The following is a 17317-nucleotide window of genomic DNA, read 5'->3' as shown; positions in this document are numbered from 1 at the left end:
AAGTCACATATCATCTTCCATAGCTCACTGCTATTATCCTCGCAATGCGCTCAAAAGTACACGATAGACCTGCTAAACGTATTTGTGAGGGCTTTAGATCTGATCTCACTTCTTGCGATGCCACTTCCTGTAAAGTCGTGGTTTGTGATGCCACTTTCCATGATGTCAATTCCTGTGATGCCATGTGATGTCATGCGCTGTGATGTCGTGCGCCGTGATGCAATTTGCATACTGCCTAACTAGGTTAGTTCCCCCACTTCTGTTTTTTAGGAATTATACCCTGGTTACTAGTAATTAAAAGCCTTATGCATCATCATGAACTCTATCATCAGTGCTAATGGTAAATTGAAACAGTGAATGAAATTAGGGCTCTTTTTTCAAGATGGGTAAATAATTTTGAAAAATTCATTGCACATTAAAAGGAAAGTGAAGCAGTTTCCCATATCCAAACACAAGCATCTTAAAGGAAAATCTGTTTGGGGTATGCATTTCCACTTTTTCATGTGCTGAGAAGTTATGTTGGAATAAAAAGATATCTATTAGCGATCCTCCCCTGCAAATAAAACAGAAATCCTCTGGCAGCGCTGGCAAACCAGTGAAAATATTTTTTCATAACGTTGCTATTGTTTAAATGAATGCTGTTTCTTCAAGATCAGAACTCCAACATGAAAACAAATAAATTAAAAAAAACAGGATATAACTTTGCTTGACGTGTCTGTCGGGCAAACTTACCTCGGTTTCCATGAAGTCAAACTCAGCAGCACAAGTATACATTAACGTATGAAAATCCTTGTACCCTGCGATTTTCGACCATACGAGATTGGTAATATGAGCCTACGGGAAGACAGAACATATAGCAAGGACAGTCAATCGCAGGCTCACACTGAATACCAGAGAAAGGCATAAACTCATCTAAAAATAATGAAATACCATTACAATGTCGACATGCGTGTTTTTTGGTGAATTCAAGTCTCAGTTTGTTATTGTTTGCAGAGACGACTCCACCCCCCAACCTCCCCCCCCCCCCCAACCCCCCCCCCGCACGCCCAACTTTACAAACATCCTGGAGCCAGAGGGTTGACATTTCGGCACGAATTAATCTCCAAGAAAAACCAACTGCACGAACACACAAGCTCTCTCTCACTCAAACAGCAGATTGCAAGATGATGACACATCACGTTACTATTCAATTTTCAGAAGATAGTGCTGATTATTATTTTTAGGGCTCCTGTTTGTGCCCCAGTGCCAGCAATCAGACCAATTTTCTCACAATATGTATGGGGCTCAACGATGGCGAAAATATATTTCTGCACAAAAAACACTGTTTAGACATCTCCATCGCCCAATAATTTCACAAAGAATTCCAGGTGAGAAGTGTCCTACTAAAGAGAATACTTTTGCGAGAAAAAAAACACAACTGCCTCCTTAGGAAGTGCTTTAGGGAATCACTCAGTAATACACATATATTGACCTACAATAATGGAAATCAAGTGACGAGGTAGAGGCACAGAGTTTGTCTAGAAATACACTTCAATATTGTACTTGCCTAGAATGACAACAATTCAATAACCCACAGATTATTGCACGCTTATTCATGATCTTCAAATAACAATTTAGTAAAACAAGACACTGCTGCGGGTTTTACTGAGATGCACTTACGTCATCTGTTCCTCTGGACAGTTTGGGTGTGACAAGCTTAAGGAAGGATGTTCCAATGGCCAAAGCAAGCACTTGTGATATCTGCAAAAGTAAAAGGACTTGTGATTCTTTCACCGACAACTCTAATAACATAATTGCATCCAGTATCCAAAGCAAATGTAACCCAATGGCAAAGGCCTCATCTTAGTTCAAAGAAACGGGTTCATATTTTGTAGTGCATCCTATCCCACATAAACTAATACTAAAGACTAGAAGAACAGACTACTTAATGGATTTGCCAACAAGCGTGTGACATACTAAAAGGAATACTCATGATGAATATTGGATCTTCAGCATTATGGACATTATGAGAATGAATTCTACGAATTTCAACAGCTTTAAAGAAAAGTCCAACATCTAGCAACGGTTAAGGCTGTGCAATTTCAAGAGTAACCCATCAATAACACGTTATTAACATGTCTCCTAGAAATTTGGCAGACAGCAGACAATATTCTAAGGAAACATTGTTTGGAAACAAAATACGAAGCGGAGAGGCTATGTACTCTATTGTTATCACTAATTTATGCAAATGGCCGTATATAAAGACAATATCCCCCGCATAAGGAAACTAGAGCATAAACATTGAAAAACATTCACCAGCCAGGTGATTCCTGTTTGAACGCCATACAGAATACCTAACATCTTGTTATGGTACGTGGAAGACTGGAGTACATTTTGCGACTAGGGAAGCTCCACAGTCGATGAAGCAATGTTTTGGAAAATAAAATTTTCTTCCCCGGTATGAGATGTTCTCTGGAGCCTCATACTTCCAATAAGGGGAAAACAATTTGAGGTGTGTACCTAGCAATTCTCTATCACCAGAATTGGGTTTTGCAAGCAGGCTGAATAACCTGGGCATGAACCAATCGAAAGTAACCAAAAAGGGAAATACAAAAAGGAAAGTACGTTTTTCAAGCAGTGATCCTTGCAGCTGCCATGCTCACATACCGCAATAACAAGTCAAGACGTCCTTAGCTTACGCACCAAAAAACAAAAAGTGGAATTCACAATCAAGTGTGGTCCAAGTCCCTAAAAAGCCCTTAGTTTCACTTCAATCCAACAAGCAGAATCTTTACATAGGTTGCTAATTAGGAAAATTATAAACTACTTTATACCATCCCAGTTTAAGTCCTTGGCCTCCAACGGTCCTCTGGGGGAGGTGGCGTGCCCTACGATCACAGTACTCTATCAGCTATTGATCTGGCTCATGACAACAGTCCGTAGCCACACGTCTCAATCCAACTCCCAGGTAATCTGTTGGCAAATCCTCATGCCATGTCACACCTACAGCGACTGGTTCCCGATTGCTTCCACTTTGTACCAGTTCAGGAGTAGCTACTGGGAGGCACAAGGGTCCCATTAGACCTCCACAGTGTTGGGCGTAGAAGCAAAAGTCCACAAGAGATGTACCTAATGTGTACCCCCAAACAAATCACATCCTACTATGATGGCCACCCTTGTGTCCCTCAGTAGCTACTCCTTAAATGTTCCAACATTGAAGCAATCAGGACAGGGTGTGAGTATTTGCCGCCACATTGCCTGGAAGTTGGATGGAGACCTGTGGCGGCGGACTGTTGTTGCCACGAGCCAGGAACATGCGTTGGCCCACTTTCTGGGAGCTAGGGCCCTTTTTGTATTGACAGCTGTTGGAGTAGGGTGATGGAAGGATGGCCACCAATGGGGAAGCTAGGGCATGGAGCTAGATCAACAGGATGCCAGAATGGGGGTGTCATTACCATGTGTTGGAGAAAGAAGAGAGGGCAGGGCCAACTCTCAGGCAAGAATTTCAGCTACATCCTTAGGATGGATAGAAAACAGAAAGGAGATACAATCGTCGCCAAAAAGAAAAGGAAGCATAACATCAAGATTGTAAAACCTTCCCGAGTGAATTGTAAATTGTCTGGGTCTTTTTATATTTATCCTTAGACTTCAGCACCTATCTTGGGAGAAATAGGAACAAAAAAAGAGGACATTTGAGAATTTGGGATCTGCATTACAGAAGTCAAGCAGGTGCACCGATTGTTTTTGTTTTCAATTGGATCTTTTTGTACTTTTAATTAAACATCAATAGACGGGAAAACAAGCACTTTGCTTACATTGAACATTTATAGAGTTGTTCCATCTTAAATACCATGTATGTACTGAAGTGTCCATAATCCCACACCTTATCTTCCCAGGAGGGTGCAATGATTACACTATTCCAGCACAATGCAAATAATAAATTCTAGCCATTGCTGCAAATAAAAGTGGAGTTAAAGAAAAACTGCAGAATTCCATATAGTTTTGAAATATTCAACAGGAACAGAAAAAGAGTGTTCCAAAACAGACTAGCACAGTCCCTAAAAGTCAATGTAGTAAAATAACAGTCTTGAGAAAACCGTCACATTCTATATGGGCATGGTGTGTGAACGTCACCATGCTCATTTGAGCATTAATCATTTTTCTCACGTACCAAAAGTAACACCTAAAGCAACCGTTGAATGATAAAATATAAAAAACAATTTTATTGTAAAATAAAACCAAAAAGAGCTCCAGGGAAACACATAAAGAGGCCACTGAAAAATAATGTTTCTATTTCGATCACAGCTCCATCACCAGTTGAATGATTACTACATATTAATAAAAACACCTGGGAACAGGCATATGAGAACCAGTAGAAATCTCTGAAGAAGACACGCAGTGGGGAAAGGAGCCAGAGGCAATGGAGTAAAGGGCAGAGGAAGAGGGAAGAAAAGACGATTATGCCAATGACAGCTAGGGAATGGAAGGATCTCAGGAAGGCTTGCTCAAAAGGGAAGAAAATTAAATATCGCTTATTTTGAATTCATCAGACAGAATCGAAAAATAATAAGTGCAAAATAAAATAAAGGCAAAAGCGATGACACTGTAAGACATCAGGGACATTTCACTCCAAATTGCACACATCCCAGTTAGCAGGCACAGGTAAAATTTGAAAAAATGAATTGGGATATTAATTTCCTTATCAAAAGCTTAAAAAATGTTGGTACTGTCTGCAAATCTTTTTTACAAGTTATAAAACTAAAGACACAAAAATTATACAACTTTACGCTTATTCCACCAACACAGCTTTAAACAGCCTAAACATGGAGCCTAAACATGGCACTTTACACACACGGGCTCTGTGAGCACAAACCTGAGAGGCAAATGAAACTAATTGTCAATCAAAAGCAACTAAAACCAGAACTTTTCAAACTTGCTTACACTAACTTTATGTCATAGGAACAGTGACTGATGATCATCAGACAAGGTTCCCACCTCAACAAATTAGATGGTAACTTGTCTTATTCTTGCTTCAAGCAGGCTTCAGCATTCCAAAATCACCAAAAGTAATTGAAGCGGTACACACAATGCTTTATAGAACTACATAAATAAATATTTGCATTTTTTATATGGAACAGAGCAAAAGCCTTTCTTTCTAATCATTTTCATAAACAATGTGATTCAGGTAGTAAGTTGGTAGTTCCTTACCCATATGATAAATTCACGTCTATGAATTTGAATAAACCAACTTCTTGCCTCAATTATCACCTGCAAAATAAACAAAAATATTTTACATTAATAAAAAGTCTTACTAAATATGATTTGGTTTACTTTTTCCACAACTTTTTTAAAACGCCACCACGATTTCGGTTCTGTCCAGGAAATATAGTACTGTAAATTGTCATGGTGAGTTCTGCTGAGTGTGAAGTTACCATAACAGGAAAAGCAAACGGCTCCTGGACACCAGCGCTGATGAAATCAAGTTCACTAAAAATAGTGCTTTCATTTAAGAATCCTTACTTCTCGGAGCAGACATGGCCAAGCAGATAAAGCCTTAAATAAAGAAGTGGGGTGAGTGAAGGTACAGTGAAACACAGTAGTCACTCTAACAGTCAAGTATGGATGTTCAGCCAACAGCTGTGTGGTCTCAACAGCTTTAGTAGTATCTCAGACAATTTAAATATATTTACAAGATAAACCTGCAGGGAAATTCTATAAACAAAACGAGACTCAAATGTATTATACATATGTAATATCATACAGTAAAGGCACAATAAATCAATAATCTCACACTGAAAATAGGGATTTAGTGTGGGTTTAGAATGCAGCGCTTAGAGCAGAAGTAAAAATAATACAGGACTGAAGCCATGAGCCCCGGCTAACCACTATGCAATATCAGCACTCAATGTTAGTTTCACAAAGATTTGCAACAATGGGACAGTACCAACAAATGGGCAGGACAAACATCCAATGAAAAGAGTATGGATACAGGATTTCCCAGTTCGAAAACAAACTAATAAGGTTTATAGATACAAACACCCTGGGATAATGATTTACAGAAAAGGGTCTATGATATGCCACCGCACTTATTTCTATTATGGGAAATTTTGTAACAATGTGGTGCGTTGACCAAGGAAATAGGACCCTTTTAGTTTCCTATGTCGTGAAGACTTTCACAAAAAACAATTGCAACAAGAAAACTTGATCCGCACACAAAGTCAATTCCACCAGGTAAGTTGGTTCATACAATTCTTTATTCTTTGAGTCTTTATTTTCTTTTTTCTTCACAGTAGCCAACGCGTTTCATCCTATTAAAGGACTTCTTCAGGGCTCATCAGGCATCAGTCTTGTTCCAAAATGTCTCCCCTCTTCTCAAATCGAGCACACCTTACACTCCTTCTTTGCTTCTTCAGTCTGTAGTCTTTACACAAGATGGTATTGTAGTAGAAATTTCTTGAGCAGTATACAGTCAATGTTGACCCATGCCTCTTAAAGTGTAGCGGTGTGAAACATAGTGAAGGACGCCGTGCTGGTGCTACACTTGTAAGAGGCATGGGTCCTTTAATAAGACGAAACGCATTGGCTACTGTGAAGAAAAAAAGAAAATAAAGACTCAAAGAATAAAGAATTGTATAAACCAACTTACCTGCTGGAATTGACTTCTTGTGTATAGTGTGTGCGGATCAAATGTTCTTGTTGCAAACACCGTGGGATAAAATGGAGGATCATACCATTTCAGTAAACACAAAATACTTTGGGCATCTTTGGATATTCAAAGGAAGTTTGCAAAACTAAATGTTTGCTAAGAGTTTTAACAAATGCAGCAGAAAACAAACATAATACTGTAGACCGGATGAAAGACTGCCTGCAAGGCAAGGGACAATATTTTAGAGATTATGATCATACTTAACAATACAGTGGAGGTAAGCCGACTACACAGGGGTTGTGAGATGCCCCTGGAACAACAGTCAAGGCGCAAGCAAGGTTTACAAAGGACCACAAAGGTCACTGGGTCAGGCCTGCAGGTAAGCCACACAGATGCTGGACTGCTGAATGCAGGTCCGAAAGGAGCAGAAAGAAGAACTACAATAATAAAAGCTGGTGAAGCAAGAAAGATGTTCACAAGACTCCACCGTGTCATCTATTCTTGCAACAGTTGCTCTATTTGGCAATCTGCCTCGGTCATTTGGTGAGAGGACATGAGGGGCCTTTGTATTTTCTCAAACACCAACAGTCACAAAGGTTGTAATGTGGAAATGTGTACAACAATCTCAGGCTCCCAGGTTACACACGGTGGGCTCCTACAGAGATCTTTGAAAGGAGTAGAGAAGTTTTCCTAATTACGGCCTAATGCACAGGGGATCTAGAAAAAGGAGTCAAAATGTGCATGGTAGGGAGATTGAACAACTTTTATTAGTCCCTATCACATGATTAAAAGTAGTATAATCTGAACTGTAAAATGCAAGACCCTCGGTTAGTGTCAACAGGTTTTTCCCTCTGTTTATGGCTCTAACTGATCAGCGGCTCCAGGACAGAGATGGCCCTCTACCTTTCTACTACAATCCCTATCTTAGAATAATGATGTACTGTGGTCACTGAAGTCATGCAAGGGAGAAATATATCCCTTGCCTATTTAATGCAGCTCATTGTGGTCCTTTTGACTCATCAGTGCCTAGATTAAAGCCACCTGGCAGAGACAGGTGTTAAATCAATGACCTCATTTCGTCATGACCACCTCATTAAGAAGACTGATCCACTGCACAGTTCCCGAAGCATACTGTAAAGCTGGCCCTGAACACTACATTTTCGGCTGAATCATCTCAGAAGTCATACTTTTGTTTTATAATCTTTTCATTGATTTTTTTCTAGCAGGAGGAAATAAAACAAAACATAAAAATAAAATGAAAAATTGAAGCAGGTTGTCAAGCATCCGAGAAATAGTGTCATTTAGATGACAATTACAATGAAAAACAGTCCGTTCGTTCAATACAGTGTGGCAAGAGGGTACTAATCTTCAAAAAAGCATTTCTCACTTCCAAAACCATCTCACAAAGTAATTATGAAGTCAACTACAAATTACTGCTCTTCTCTCGGTTCGCAGAGTGCAGCAAGATATCCCATAACAGCAGGTGGATCCTTGTCGTTCTCTGACACATTATATAGGGCCTCATGTAGGTAAATAAATTTTACCGTTTCTTAAATACCGAGCCGTACCGAATCGGTAAATTAGAATCGGTAAGTTATATGTAGGTAAAAATTCGGTAACAGTTACCGATTCGGTAACATTCGGTAATCACGAATCGGAATTCACCGAATCGGTAAATACCGAGGTGGTATTTACCTAATCGGTAAATACCGAGGTGGTATATACCGAATCGGAAAATACCGAGGTGGTATTTAGCGAATCGGAAAATACCGAGGATACTACCACCTTCCCTTTACTAAGTAGCTAATATCATAATTATGCTATAATAGAAGGTCCCTTAGGCGTGAATAGGGGACCCCATACCTCAAAAATCAGCTTAGTGAAATCACATCACAGGAGCATCAGGAGCCTTCTCGCAGGAAGGCTCATCTTCGGTCTGAATAATAAACATGATGTCTGTGACATGAAAAGCACCAACTTTCAGGTATTTGCAGCTGCGCGTGTGTCATGGCTAAATAGTGGGTCGAACAACCTAGAGTGGAAAACATGCATTGTGTAAAATTCCAGACTGTGTGTCACAGCATGTACAGACCAAGGTCGCTGCGCAGAGCTTTGGATGGTAACAACAGATTGCACTCGTCTGAAGGAAGTCTCGAGTCAGCAGTTTATTCAAGAAAGAACATGTAAACGCAGTGTCGTGTGCAAAGACAAAAAGATGGCTACATAACATTCAACGTGGTTATGCTAACTGAACAATGTATGTACGTATTCAGGGAGAACTCACTACACGCCCCCTTGAGCGAAGCAATATGTAATAGGCAAGAAAAGAGAGAACGCAGAGTTCAGTTTCGTCAGAGCAGAACAAGGCGTAACCAATGCAGCGCCAAAGTCCTAAAGTCCAATTAATTGCAGCATAAAATTCCAAAAAACACAATGCAAGTATAGTAAAAAACTCAAGCCGACCATCAGGAAGAGAAAAAAGAGAAATAAAAGAAATAAATGTTGCGCCAGGGTGCTGTCCAGTAGCACAGGCGCAATGGACGACAATCCAGTTAATCCATGAATGTATAGGCAGCATATGTGGCCACGGCTTCCAACAAAAAATCGTTTGCAGGGCCACTGAAAGTCTCAGCCATCCAATTAAGTAAAGAAAAGGAACATACGTGTTCTCCAACCAACGGAGCCTCTAGCACAATCAGAGGGCACCCGGAATGTTCCTCCAAATAGCTCATAGACAAGAAGTCGTAGGCTGCCGCTGAGATGTCCCAATTACCCAGGATACCATGCGCCGCACCACACGCCATGATCCGGACACCAGAACAGGACAACTCGTGAGACACTAAGGGCCTCATCAGTCGATCGAAATCCGGCACCGGAGACACCATGTTGGTCAAGCACAAATCCAGAGGCCATTCAAAGGGACAATCCAGGCAGTGAAATACAGGTTGTACGCAGGTGAAGTAGGAATACCTGAAGGATAATCCATAAGCCAGGCTCAAAGTCGCCAATGGCAAAGTACCATAGAAGTCAAGCATCCTATCACGAAGAAGATGCAGACGGGACAGGTGCTCGTGTGGCACAGAAGGAGCACCCATTCCGGAGTATGAAAAGGAAAAGCAGCACACCTGCCACTAGCGCCAGGAGCAGCGGGACACCTCCAAAGATGCTCGAGAAAAGTGAATGAACAAATGCCGGAATTACACCAAAAAATAGTTTGGAAAGAGGTCACGAGACCCGAGGCCACATGTTTAAAAAAATGAGCCAGGCCGGTCGTGGACGAGGCATTGAAAATAGTTTGGATCAAAGAGCCGAAATGCAGGGGGAGGTCAGTATTCAGAGGCGCCTGTACCTCAGTGCGCGTATTAGCAACGTGAAGGACAAATGTTTCACGAGAGGAAGTCAAAGGCACCTCTTTGTGGGACAATAGCGCTCTATTCTGCTCAACTTGTTGAACTCTGCTTTCAAGGTTGGAATCGAAGGCCAGATGGAAACATCCAGCCGCACATGCGGGGGTGGAAAAAGAACAGTATTGCAGCAGACAACTTTATGCGAGACAGTTATGTACGGGATTCCCACTCACATCCCGCAGCAAGCTTCATTATTCAAAATTAAATAAATACCGTTTGCAAGCAGAGTGAAAGAAGGTGTAATCACAGGCACTGGGATACCTCGTAGGACGCACGCAAAATTCGGGGCTTGTACATTGCATGCGCCGTGTACTTGCATGTGCCTATTGTCTCATGTATGAATCCTAGAAGAGAGAGTGCTTCAGCTATTATCTATAACGGCTAAAGCCTTCTCCATGTTTGCTTGGTCAATATCTCTCAATCTGGAAGCCGCCTCACTGTGCGACAACTTGCAGACTTCGTTGTAAATAGCATACGCCCACCATTTGGTTCTGCCACCCACTGGACCATTCACAAAATCATTCAATTCGGTATGCACATTGATGGAGTGGGTGGACTTCCTGATCCTGTAGATGTGCTCTGTGTCAGCTGGTGGACAGAGTGGGATGTGTGTACCATCAATGCAGCCAATGACATGGGGGAACTGTGCCATGTGATAAAAGTCAGTTTTAGTTTTCTGCAGTTCAGCCTGTGTGTTGTGGAAGCTGATGTAGTGGTGCATTCTCTGCATCATGGCATCCAGGAAATTCATGAAGGAACGGGACAGGCAACTCTGGGATACACCACCCACCGCAGCTGTCACCACCTGATAACTGCCGGATGCCAACAGATGTGGGCTGCAGAGCACCTGCACATGTGGGGGTATGGCGTGCGCCCTTCGTATTGGCTGGTCCAGGAGTGGGTGCAGGTCCCTGATTAAGTCCATGATGGTTTCGGGGTGTAGCCTGTACCTCTCATGTATCTCTGCATCAGTCAGCTGGAATAGTGTGATGCGCTGTCTGTGGATGCGTTCCTCCCGTCGCCAAACCCTCAGTCCTGCTGCCTGTAGACGTAGGCGCCTTGCAATGACGTACATAGCGGCCAGGTTGTCCACGCTGTTGCATTTTGGGATTGCTTATCTGCACTGTTGATGGTTACCACCTGCTTTCAATCCGTGTTAATTACCGACTCTTATTTACCGATTTTCTGGGATTTCTTAATTACCGAGTGCTCCTACATGTCATTTTAATTTTTACCACTTCATATTTACCACTTCATATTTACCGATTCGTTAATTATGTATTCGGTAAATCTGAATCGGTATTTTGGAATTCGGTAAATATGAATCGGTATTTACCGCCTCATATTTACCGAAATGTGGTTTTTGGACTCCTACATCTCACTTGTATGAATACCGGTCGGTAACAGCATATTTACCGAAAATCGGCCGTTACCGACCGGTATTTGGCTACCTACATGAGGCCCATAGTCTCTAAATGCAGTGGCGGCTCGCCGAGGGAGTGCTGCAGGGCGGTGAGGCGGGGGAGGGGCAGGGGAAGTAATGGAGTCCTACAAACGACGGACAGGAGTAAGGTAAGTAATTAAATACATATAACAATTTACCTTGCGTGCGCTGCATCACCAACTCGGCGCTGCAGCGTGCGCAAGGTCAATTGTTTCATTTATTTAATTCATTACCTTATTCCTGTCCGCAGTCTGTCGGACTCCACTTCGCCCCCACCCTGCCCCTTCCCCGCCCCGCCGCACTCCCTCTTCAAGCTGCCACTGTCTAAGGCCCTCAAATGTCCATAGGCGTTGATTTAGGCACTTTAGAGCTGAATAGTTCTAATTTCTCTCTTTGCAGCACAGGTCCCTACAACCATGGAGGTGGCACTTGGTACAGAGCAAGCACTAACAGCAGTTCCACCAATTTTCTCAGAGGACAAGGTGATATCTGCAACATATTCCAAGAGCAATGGCAGCTTTGCACAGCTCAAGTGAATAGGAGTTATTTCATTGATCGTAAGAACAACTTCTGTATTGATGGGGTTCGGAAGTGCACAGCCTGATAAATAACATCTATTGGGTCTCTGGAGTGCTTGGCGCACCGGCAGTGACGTTTCGGTACCATCAGATGCAATCACCCAGGAGTGTAATATACTCTGTTCAGGAAATTGAAGAGTATACATCTATGCCTTTGATTGATAGACACTCGTTTAGTTTGATCACAGATGTAACCTCATAAAGAGATTAGTAGAGTGTGTCTAGAAATAAATACATATATATTTGATATATATACCTGTGTGGTGTCCTTTCATTTGGTAATTCAAGAGATTATAAGGTAAAACAAGCTGCTTTACATTCCTCTCAGACTTAGCCTGAAGGCTGCTCTCTTCAAAGCTACCACTAGGATAGCTTTCTTTAAAAAGGTTGTCTTAAACCTATCTACTATAAGAGTCCAATTGGACTGGTGCAAGGTGGCCACTATAACTATTGACCAGCATATGCCAGGCCAACTTCTCACATTGGTGGGCAGCGTGTGGAATTCCAGCTTGCCATTGTTTTACCAGAAAATCTCTATTTGAATTACTAACTGAGAACCACTAAAGGTACTCAATGTACATATAAAGTCAAGCTTAGTATCAATAAGTTCTACTGAACTTAGCTGTTTGTGAAGGGATAGCACACCCTTGCTACAGCTCAAGCTAGGATCAGTAGACCACAAACTAGTGTAGGTAGTACAACACTGCACAACACAAGAATGTCCTTAAGGGTTGGAACCAATGGGTCCACCCAGCCTCAGTACAAGGACATGACCTTCTTTGACCTGAAGGCCATGTGTGTTGCAAGACACCTGAAGCTAGAACAGAGTCCCTCCACACTACACCTGATAGATCTGTTGACCACAGATGATCTTAGATTATCTCTAGGAGCTAATAGATCTGAATCAGGGAGTGGGTCAATTACAGTGTCTGGGTCAGATGATGAAAATCATGATGACCAGGACTCTGGTTGAAGGGCCAGATCCACAAGGATCTGAACAGGACAGAGGAATTCTCCCTTTTGAGAACTGACAGAGTGGAAGAGAGGGTTAGGTCTCCTTCAAGGGAATCTGACCACTCATATCACTCTGGAAGAGAATCTGTCCATCAGAGGAGCTCATACTTTAATAGAAGAGAGACCTCCACTGAAAGAATGTACAAATTGCTACAGTATGAGGAAGCAAGATTTGCCCTTAAGGCTAAGCAGTTGTCATTAGACAAAGAAGCCTTTGAGCTCCAGAGAGCTTCTAGAAAAGAGGGGTTCGAACCCCCTGGTTGCAGCAAAAGTGTCCCTAGAGGTAGAGATTATATCCCAAACCATAGGAACCTGTCCAAGGTTTTTCCTTCCTACCAGAGTGGGGATGATATCCACAAATGGATATCCACAAATGGATAACTGCTATGGAGAGGGCCTGTAAAGTTCAACAGGTCCCCCAGAAACAGTGGGGAGCAATCGTGTGGCTCTCCTTTTCAGATAAAGGTAGAGATAAGCTCCTCAGTGTTAGAGAAGAGGATGCTGATGACTATGAAGTCCTGAAGAGTGCTTTAATAGATGGGTTTGGGTTAACCACTGAGCAGTACAGGTTGAAGTTCAGAGACACCCAAAAAGCACAAACTCAGGACTGGACTGACTTTGTTGATTGTGCAACCAAGGCTCTGGAGGGTTGGCTGGTTGGTAGTAGAGTTACTGATTTTAAGGGATTGTATAATCTTATAATGAGAGAACAGATCCTTAATAATTGCCAAAAACAGTTGTTGCATCAGTACCTGGTGGACTCTGATCTGACCTCTCCTCAAGAATTGGGAAAGAAGGCAGACAAATGGGTCAGAACCAGGGTGAAGCAGAGAACCCAGAACCAAGGGGGTGACACTAAGAAGCAGGATCCCAAAGGCTCAGAGAAAGGTGGGGATAAGTCAAAAGACCAGAAGTCTTCACAAGGGCCCCAAAAATCTGCATCTGGTGGAGATTCACAGTCTACAAAGGGAAAAGGCCAAAAGAAGCCCTGGTGCAAATTCTGTAAACAGAAAGGGCACTGGACTTCTGATTGTACCAAGTCCAAAGACCAGACCACCACCACTCATGCCCCTAAGGCCACTGTTCCCCCTAGTACAGCTACTGGTGGAGGTGGTAATCAGAATAAGGGTGTAGTAGGGTTGACCCTGGATTCTGATGGGGACTCTGGCCTAGTCAGAGTACCCACGCAGGCATTGCTGGTTTGTGAGGGAGACCTTGATATGTCCTTCCTAGTGAGCCCCAATAATCTGGGCAAATACAAACAGCAGCCTATAATTAATGGCAAACAGGCTTTGGCATTCAGGGACACAGGTGCTAGTGTCACCATGGTGACAGACGATCTAGTGGACCCTGCACAGATCATCCTGGGCGAAATGTACCAGGTTACCAATGCAAGCAATGTCAGAACCAACCATAGTCTGGCAGTTGTGAATTTCTCCTGGGGAGGGGTAACTGCCCTCAAGAAGGTAGTAGTCAGTGCAGACCTCCCTGTCGAATGTCTATTGGGCAATGATCTGGAGACTTCAGTCTGGTCTGAAGTAGAGTTATGGACTGAACCAGCTCTGGATCCTGAAACTATGGAACAGATGCTACCCAAGAGGAGGAGCAGTAGGGTTAAGGCAGTGCCTTCCCCTCTGTCTCAGATCTCAGATTCCCCTACTGAGGGAGGCGAAGCAAATCCTGAAGAAGGAACTGCCCCAGAGGGACTTGAGCCTGATCAGGTTCAGTTCTTGGGGGCAGGGGGACCTTCCGGGGAAGATCTGATTAAGGAGCAACAGTGCTGCCCCTCTCTTGAACCCCTCAGACAGCAGGCTGCTGCTGAGGCTGCTGGGAGTGCTAGTGGGTCCCATAAAGTTTATGGGGATGAGGGGCTCCTATATTCTGAGGCTAGAGACCCTATCCCTGGAGCCACCAGGAGGTTGGTAATACCTCAAAAGTTTAGGGGGCTCCTCTTGACCCTAGCACATGACATCCCATTAGCAGGACACTTGGGCGAAAACAAGACCTGGGACAGGCTTGTCCCTCATTTTCATTGGCCACACATGTCAGAGGATACCAAGGAGATTTGTCGCTCCTGTGTCACTTGCCAAGCCAGTGGCAAGTCAGGTGGCACAACAAAGGCCCCCCTGATACCACTACCTGTGGTGGGGGTTACCTTTGAAAGGGTAGGGATTGACATTGTTGGTCCCCTTGACCCTGGGCACAGGTTTATCCTGGTGGTAGTGGATCATGCCACCAGGTACCCAGAAGCAATTCCCCTCAGGACCACTACAGCCCCTGTAGTGGCAAGAGCCCTCATTGGAGTCTTCTCCAGAGTGGGTTTCCCTAAGGAGGTTATATCTGACAGAGATGCCAACTTCATGTCAGGGTATCCAAAAGCAATGTGGAAGGAGTGTGGTGTAAACTACAAGTTCACTACTTCCTATCACCCACAATGCAATGGGTTAGTTGAAAAGTTCAACAAAACCCTAAAGGGAATGATCAAAGGCCTCCCAGAAAAGCTTAGGCAGAAATAGGACCTTTTACTTCCCTGCCTTCTGTTTGCATACAGGGAGGTCCCACAGAAGGGGGTTGGCTACAGCCCTTTTGAACTTCTGTTTGGGCACCCTGTCAGAGGTCCATTATGTTTGGTGAAGGAGGGATGAGAGTTACATCTCAAACCTCCCACACAGGATGTGATGGACTATGTACTTGGTCTCCACTCCCGGATGGCTGAATACATGAAGAAGGCAACTAAAAACCTGGAGGCAAGCCAAGAATTACAGAAAGCTGGGCATGACCAAAAGGCTATTCTGACTGTTTATCAGCCAGGCCAGAAAGTATGGGTGTTGGAGCCTGTGGCCCCAGCAGCTCTCCAGGACAAGTGAAGTGGCCCCCATACAATTGTTGAGAAAAAGGGAGAAGTCACCTACTTGGTGGATCTTGGAACTCCCAGGAGTCCCCTTAGGGTGCTCCATGTCAACAGACTTAAGCCATATGTGGACAGGGCTGACATGGGCTTGCTCATGGCAACTGATGAGGAACAGGAGGAGGAGAGTGATCCTCTCCCACACCTGCTCTCACAGAACCCTGATGATGGATCAGTTGATGGTGTTGCTTTGGCAAGCAGCCTCAATGATCATCAGCAAACTGAATGCAGACAAGTTCTGCAACAATTCAGACATGTTTAGCCTGACCCCAAGTCAGACTTCCTGGTGCACCCATGAGGTGGACACTGGAGACAGTCTGCATGTCAAGAGTAAAATCTACAGGCAACCTGACCATGTCAGGGACTGTATCAGGACTGAAGTCCAGAAAATGTTGGAACTAGGTGTGATTGAGGCTTCAGATAGCCCTTGGGCTAGTCCAGTAGTCCTTGTGCCCAAATCTCATACCCAGGGTGGTAAGAAAGAAATGAGGTTTTGTGTTGACTATAGAGGCCTCAATGCAGTCACCATGACTGATGCCTATCCAATTCCCAGGGCAGATGAGCTCATAGATACTTTGGCCTCAGCCAAATATCTGAGTACATTTGACATAACAGCTGGCTATTGGCAAATCAAGTTAGCTGATGATGCCAAGGCCAAAACTGCATTTTCAACCCCTGGTGGGCACTATCACTTTGTGGTAATGCCCTTTGGTTTGAAAAATGCACCTGCCACTTTTCAGAGGTTGGTGAATAAAGTTCTGACTGGTAAGGAAACTTATTGCTCAGCTTATCTTGATGATATTGCTGTCTTTAGTTCCACCTGGCAGGATCACCTGGTCCACCTCAGAAATGTTTTGGGGGCCCTGCAAAAACAGGCCTCACTATCAAGGCCACTAAGTGCCAGATAGGGCAGAGTCAGGTTGTGTACTTGGGCCACCTTGTAGGTGGAGGCCAGGTTCAACCACTGCAGAGCAAAATCCATATCATAATGGAATGGGTAGCTCCAACAACCCAGACACAGGTTAGAGCCTTTTTAGGCCTGACTGGGTACTATAGGAGGTTTGCTAAGGGATAGGGATCTATAGTGAACCCCTTAAATGATCTTACCTCTAAGAAAATGCCAAAAAAAGATTCAGTGTACAGCTAGCTGTCAAAAGGCATTTGATGACCTCAAGCAGGCCGTGTGCACTGCCCCCATCTTGCAGAGTCCAGACTACAAAAAGAAGTTCATTGTTCAAACAGATGCTTAAGAGCTGGGTGTAGGAGCTGTACTGTCTCAACTTAATGATGAAGGTCAAGACCAGCCAGTAGCTTTTATAAGCAGAAGGCTGACCCCTAGAG

General features: G+C 43.5%; 1 protein-coding gene across 1 annotated transcript in view; it reads right to left on the bottom strand.

The window, feature by feature from the left end:
- Nucleotides 1–17317, bottom strand: part of DPY19L1 (dpy-19 like C-mannosyltransferase 1) — a 519970-nt gene that overhangs the window by 210805 nt on the left and 291848 nt on the right. Inside the window, exons 12-14 of the mRNA XM_085607487.1 lie at nucleotides 5188–5247; nucleotides 1660–1740; nucleotides 733–834 (exon numbers count right to left, since the gene is read on the bottom strand). Of these exons, the coding sequence (XP_085463613.1) occupies nucleotides 733–834; nucleotides 1660–1740; nucleotides 5188–5247 (243 nt within the window). The remainder of the gene's footprint in view (nucleotides 1–732; nucleotides 835–1659; nucleotides 1741–5187; nucleotides 5248–17317) is intronic.

This window comes from Triturus cristatus, chromosome 5_2 (assembly GCF_964204655.1).
Source record: "Triturus cristatus chromosome 5_2, aTriCri1.1, whole genome shotgun sequence".
In the NCBI taxonomy this organism is placed as follows: Eukaryota; Metazoa; Chordata; class Amphibia; order Caudata; family Salamandridae; genus Triturus; species Triturus cristatus.
The sequence above is the reverse complement of the archived record's forward strand: the minus strand, read 5'-3'. Positions and strand labels throughout refer to the sequence as shown.